Source organism: Callithrix jacchus, chromosome 5, assembly GCF_049354715.1.
Source record: "Callithrix jacchus isolate 240 chromosome 5, calJac240_pri, whole genome shotgun sequence".
Classification (NCBI taxonomy): Eukaryota; Metazoa; Chordata; class Mammalia; order Primates; family Cebidae; genus Callithrix; species Callithrix jacchus.
In genome coordinates, this window is record NC_133506.1 from 112397727 (window position 1) to 112404430 (window position 6704).

The window sequence follows — 6704 nt, forward strand, 5'->3', positions numbered from 1 at the left end:
GTTGAACAATTAGAACATGTAGACACAGGGAGGGGAGCATCACACACTGCAGTCAGTGGTGGGGGGTAGGGGAGGGACAGCGAGGGCAGGGGGGAGCATGGGGAGGGATGAGGGAGAAATACCAGATATAGGTGATAGGGGGATAAAGGCAGCAAACCACTTTGCCATGTATGTACCTATGCAACAATACTGCATGATCTGCACATGTACCCCAGAACCTAAAGAACATTTAAAAAAAAAAAATTACATTTAAATGTGATAAAACTTAGCCTTAAAAATATTCATTATCTAAATGACTATCTAATCATGGTTTTAATGAAATGGATACAACACCTCAGCATGGACAATTACAAAGATTGAGAAATTAATTAAAAAACCAAATAGAGTAAACTTCCAAGAGAAATATTCATGAAGACTCAAAATTTTCATGATATTGATCTTTATCAGGTTAATTTATTAATGCCATCCAATCAAAGTACTACTAAATGTGTATGCCTGTTTGTGTTTTAAAGACCACAAATATTAATTATAAAAGACCAGATGTTCACGGTGATCCTTATTGTTTTACACTGATAGCTTTTGCTGGGACATTATTATTCTACTCTGTAGTATTGTACCAGTTATCCTAATGTTAATGAGGCCTTTGTAACTTTCAGGTAAACATTTGAAAATAACAGGAGTAGCAAAATTTGGAGACTGTGTATGGTCTAAATTTCCTTAATCTGGCATGCACTTTCTTTGCAAATCATTTCCATTTAATTCTTTAAAAAAAATCTGGAACTGATAAGATTTGAAACCAAAAGACCCCTTTTTTTCATTATACTGTTTTATGTAATGTTTGCTATTTAGATTAGTTTGCTATATATAAATATATTTATTATATTTGTATTTACATATCAGATTAGCATTTTTAAAAAAGAAATAATGGGCCGGGCGCGGTGGCTCACGCCTGTAATCCCAGCACTTTGGGAGGCCGAGGCGGGTGGATCACGAGGTCAACAGATCGAGACCATCTTGGTCAACATGGTGAAACCCCGTCTCTACTAAAATTACAAAAAATTAGCTGGGCATGGTGGTGCGTGCCTGTAATCCCAGCTACTCGGGAGGCTGAGGCAGGAGAATTGCCTGAACCCAGGAGGCGGAGATTGCGGTGAGCCGAGATCGCGCCATTGCACTCCAGCCTGGGTAACAAGAGCGAAAACTCCGTCTCAAAAAAAAAAAAAAAAAAAAAAAAAAAAAAGAAATAATGGACTTTGTGATCCTTGAATCAGGAAAATGTTCCAATTATCTAACCCATCTAAGGTATCAATGTTTCTGACACTACTTTTGAGATATTTACAGGATGTGTTCCACTTTAGGTGGGAGCTTTTCTACTGTTTTGCTGATTTATTCCCTGTTCCAATTTAACAAAATGTGGCTTTTTATGTGAAGCATGTAACTACAATACATGGTAAAGTGCGTGTGAGGAAAAATATTACAGACACCATAGTCAACAAAGCCCTACTTATGCAAAGTGTGCACACACACACACACACACACCTCTACACACATGCACTTTAATCACTCCCAAGAAGCACAATACTTTGCCATTTCAACTCAAATATTTTTTTGAAAAAGCCCCTCTCAGTTCTAGGCTCTCATACATGGTTTCAGGAAAATCCAGCCTCCCAGTATGATTAGATCTTAGAAACCAGTTGAATCTAAACAGCAATGCAAGAGAAAGATTCATGAGCGGTATCATTAAATTTACTCATTATGTACCCCAATCGATTTACTCCAATCTAGTTCCTTTAACTCACAGTATTTTGCTTTCCCAGCTGGAAATTTAGTGTATCTGCTTTCATCACAGCCGGTTTCTTCTACAGCAAGATTTCTCAACCTCAATACCATTGATGTTTGCAACAGAATAGTTACTGTTGTGAGAGGCTGTCCTGTATATCCAGGACCTCCAATCCCTGGGCTGCAGACCAGTAGGACTGTGGTCTTTTGAGAACAGGGCTACATAACAGGAGGTAAGCAGCCAGTGAGCAAGAATTACTGCCTGAGCTCTGCCTCCTGTCAGATCAGCAGGGGCATTAGATTCTTACAGGAGCACAAACTCTATTGTCAACTGTGCATGTGAGGGATCTAGGTTGCTGCACACTCCTTATGAGACTAATGCCTGATGATCTGAAGTAGAGCAGTTTCATCTCCAACCTCACCCATGGAAAAACTCTCTTCCACAAAACTGGTCCATGGCGTCAAAAAGGTTGGGGACTGCTGCTGTACATTTTAGGATGTTTAACAGCATTTCTGGCCCTGGACCCACAGTATGCTAGTATTCTCATCACCTCCAGTTGTGACAATCAAAAACGTTTCCAGACATTGCCAAATGTCCTGGCAGGGGCTGGGGAGGAATCATTCCCTGCTAAAAACTACTGTTGAGCAGAATGAAAACAAACTACAGAAATACAGAGACAGAAGAAACAACATGTTTCCAATCAATGTATTTTAAGATGTTTTTAGCTTCTCAGGAGGATCTTTATATTTAGATAATTTAGACAACTTTCCTGTTTGCGAGTGGTGAAAACTGCAGCACCGCAGCATTTAGGACCTGCTCTCTTGCCATTGGCTTCACTCTATCTTGTTCCTCACGTGGAGGTCAGCTTGTATTAATTTCAGTTTCTTTTGGATCTCAGTCAGAATGCCAATTTTCTGCTCCAAAATGGACAAAGACTGGGCAATGCAAAAATCAACGTCGTGGTTGACTCTGTCAGTTGTCTCCTGGATGTTCTCCAACCATTGGCTAGATCCATTCCTTGAAGTTGTGGTATCCTTCCCTAATAGAGTGGGTAATGTTTCAACCTCTTCAATCTCTTTCTGCTCCTCACTCTGTATATAAGGTATTTTAATAAATTCATCCCTCTGAAGAGATATTTCTGAATTTCTGATGTGTCTTTTTAACATTGTTGGTGCTTCATCTCCAACTGGATAGAGGCAATGATGGTAGGGCCTTACCTCTACATTTAATTCTTTTACTCTGTTTGCATATCTTAAAGTGTTGAGGGTGTTTTCACAAGAGGTCATCCCTGGAGAGATAGTCGCAATCATGCAAGTGAAGGAGTTCTGGCCTATAATGGAGTCCCGGAGCACCTGTGTGAGTTTGCTGGCTCTGAATGGGGTGGGGGTTTGTTCTGACCCAAAGCCAGAATACATTCTTTGAGGGCTAAGAGACTCTTGTTAATCTCCGCCCCTTCAAGCTGCGTTTTCCGGCTGGCTTTGGAGGTATCTGCTCCCCTTTTCTTCCCAGCTAAATCAACAAGGGAAAACTTGCCATGTAGTTTCCCTCTTGACTTCAGGATGATCTGGAACACCGCATGGCTCCTGGATGAGTGAGCATTGACAGACGTTTGCCTGGAAGTCCGACAGCTATTCCCTATTTCCACGAGGTTCAGCACTTCCTCCACACAACACACCTCTTGCTCCTGGAGCCCGACCACTTGGATTTGCTGATTGCCATCCTCAAGGACTTGCAACTTCTTCTTCTAGTTCAACAAATCATACACCTTGCCCCCATAAATCTCAAAAAATGTCCCATAGACTTTGAGGTCCAGCTCCTCATAAGTGGAGTTTCTAAGCAGGAGAAAGACATCCTGTGCCACTAGAGCGTGCATGCCCTTAGAACAATCTTGGGCCCTTCCTGGAAAGTCTCCACCCATGGTGTATGTCTTCCCACTGCCCGTCTGCCCATAGGCAAAGCAGGTGGCCATGCCCTTGTGGAAGATGGACTCCACCAGTGGCTGGGCAGTGAATTGGTACACCAACTCGTTGGAGGCTGTGTCGTCGAAGGCATGGTCAAAGCAGAAGTTCTGGTTCTCCAGGTAGTGGGTGAGATCCACCTTTTGCTTGGACTCATGCACCATAACCACATTGTCCGAGGGGATGGTGATGATATCCAGGTCCTTCATGGTGGTTTCTCGCTGGTTGAGAGGCCGCTTTCTCACGCAGACACGGATGCGATGTTCTTGCCGGGGCTCCCGGACTGAGATCTTGCTGCTGTTCAGGTGCCTGCGATACTCTTCGATCATGTGCATGATCTCACAGTTGGGGTTTCCGGCATTGACATCGAGGGCGCGTCTAGCTCGGATCTCCTGCTGTAGCCGCCTGCGCTTTTCCCGCTGCTCCTGCAGTTTCTCAATTTCCTGGAGGCAGGGAGACTTTTTCTTCTTCATCAGACAAGGTTAGCTGGGGACCCTCACGTCCAGGCTGTCTCCTAAGGCTGTTTTGTTTTTCTGGGGGATCATCGCAACCCATTTCGTGGTGGAAATCTGGTCCCCGATGGCCGAAGAGGGCGCCGGAGGTAAGGAGGATAAGGGCCTGGGTGGCAGGCGGTGCTCAGCGGAGTTCAGAGCTGGATTCAACAGGAGTATGGTCTCCAGGTCAATCTTCTTGCCTTTTTTGACTGCTTTCTCCACCCACTCTACCATGACCCAAGAGTTTTCTCTGTTGATCTCCGTGACCACAGCGAGGTGCATCCGCTTGTCTCTGCGCTGGATCACCATGCAGATGCCCACTTGGATGTCTCCGAAATGTGGCTTCAAGGGTTTCTGGGGCGAGAGACATGGGGACACAGGGCGGCAGAACTGGCTGGCCATGGTGAGTGATTAAGGTGTCAGGGCGTGCTCCAGGGCCCTTGGGCTTGGAGCTGCAGGACCGAAGCCAGCCTGAAGTCCCCGGAGCACGGAGCACTGTTGCAGTCTGTGCCTGCCTTTGTGAGCGTAGCAGTCAGGGGCCCAGGCTGGGGCCACAAGCATCACAAAAGGATGATAAGAGGTTGCAAAGCCTAGGGGTTAGGAGTGAAAGGCACTATGAAGCATAAAGGTTGGAGAGATTATTCTCTGCCAGTGAGGGTGAAGGGGTTGGAAGAGGATGTGGCATGCTTTCCAAATCATGGTGAGAAAGTGCAGGGAACAGAGAAGCAATGGGGATCATGGAGTTGAAGTTTAATTTATACATCCCATGTACATGTATGCCTAAGCTTTGGAAGTATCCAGTCTCCCAGGAGGCCTTGGCTGGCAGTCTCAAAGCTCAGTGCTTTAATTTGAGAATTGCTATGACATTCCCTTAAACTTTAATTCTCCAGTGATCAGTGGGAACTGATAAAAGTAGAGCTGTTTGCAAATCTCAGGCTTCCATATTCAACAGGCTCCCAGAAAGGCTCCTTAAACCTGCCATCTTTGTTTTTTTGCCACCTTCGAAATGTGTAACTTGTTTAAGAGTCACAACTTAAAGTCATCCCAGTTTAATCAGCTTTCTCATTATGAAATCAAAATGAGTAGGATGTAGCAGGTTGTTGTGGTCATTTGCTAATAGGAAACTTCCTTTGGTACAGCATCTGGGTTTGCAAACACAACATGTTTATCATGTTCCAAGTGGCTCTGACAGCTATAAAGTGAGTTTTGCTGTGCTGCAGTCACCACCATTTTTTGAGATTAGTTCAGTAATTACCTTTCCAAACTCCTTCAGTAATTACACTTCTGGCCTCATTATCCATAATTTGGAGAGAAAGAAGAGACATTGTGTGGAAAGAGATAATTAATCTTACACCCCCTCCCCACCCTGCAATACGTGTGTGTTTCCTTTAGAAGTTGTTAAACAGGTCTGGAAGGCAGCTAAGACCATTGGATGCAAAAATGTATTTTGGCAAGATTGTAATATGTATGAAGTGCTCATTTCAAGAGTATGCTGTATGCCAGTGGAGGAAGGGGAGAAAGGGCTTTGGGCAATTGTCTTCTAAAAATTATGTTTTGTTTGCCCAAATTATCAACATTTAAAGTTGTGCTTTGAATCAGTTGTTCTTTGATAGTTTGAAGGCCATTAGAGCACTCTGTCGTTCAGGTTGGAGTATAGTGTCCTGATAGCAGCTCACTGTACCCGCAAACTCCTAAGTTAAAGCCATCCTACCGTCTCAGCCTCCTGAGTAGCTGGGATTATAGGCATGTGCCAGGATGCCTTGCTACTTTCTTTTTTTATTTCTCTTTCTCTTTCTTCCTCTTTCTTCCTTTCCCCTTTCCTTTTCCCTTTCCTTTCCTTTCCTTTTCCTTTTCCCTTTCCCCTTCCCTTTCCCGTTCTCTTTCCCTTTCCTTTCCTGTCCTTTCCTTTTGCTAGGGATGAGGTCTCACTATGTTGCACAGAGGCTGGTCTCAAACTCCTGACCTCCAGGGGTTCTCCCTTCTCAGCCTCCCAAAGTGCTAGAATTATAGGTTTGAGTCACTGAGCCCAACCAAGTCATTTGTTTTGTTTGGTTTTTGAAATTATTCATTACCTCTGAAAAAGCTATGTCTCTCAAAATTATGAAACCTCTAGACTCTCCAGGCTAAACATAGTGTTTACACCTCAGCTAATAATGTTTTAGAACAGATGATAGATGAGCAGATCCATGAGGATAATGCCAAAATCAAAGACTAAAGTTTCCTTTTACTTTCTCTTTCTCTCTAACTTGTTCATAAAAGTTTTCATAGCAATTTCAGGACTTTATTTCAGTTATTTTCTTCTTTTAAATAGTTTCTATTACATTTGTTCCTACAGTTTAATTTTCTGTAAAGCTGGTTAGGTAGATTGTTCTTAACTAGAAATATGAGTCCTAAAGTTTTAGTTGCCCACAGGAACTAAAAAGTTAACAAACCCAAAAATGATTCCATTATTTTCTTTCTGAAAATGCAGCT

General features: G+C 43.3%; 1 protein-coding gene across 1 annotated transcript; it reads right to left on the reverse strand.

Annotated features, from left to right (window-relative positions):
- Nucleotides 1–1503: 1503 nt before the first annotated feature.
- Nucleotides 1504–4726, reverse strand: KIF2B (kinesin family member 2B). The gene is given in 2 exon segments (XM_008997352.5): nucleotides 1504–3164; nucleotides 3167–4726. Coding segments are annotated over 2 exon segments (2019 nt in total). The 5' UTR covers nucleotides 4635–4726; the 3' UTR covers nucleotides 1504–2613.
- Between the last annotated feature and the right edge of the window lie 1978 nt (nucleotides 4727–6704).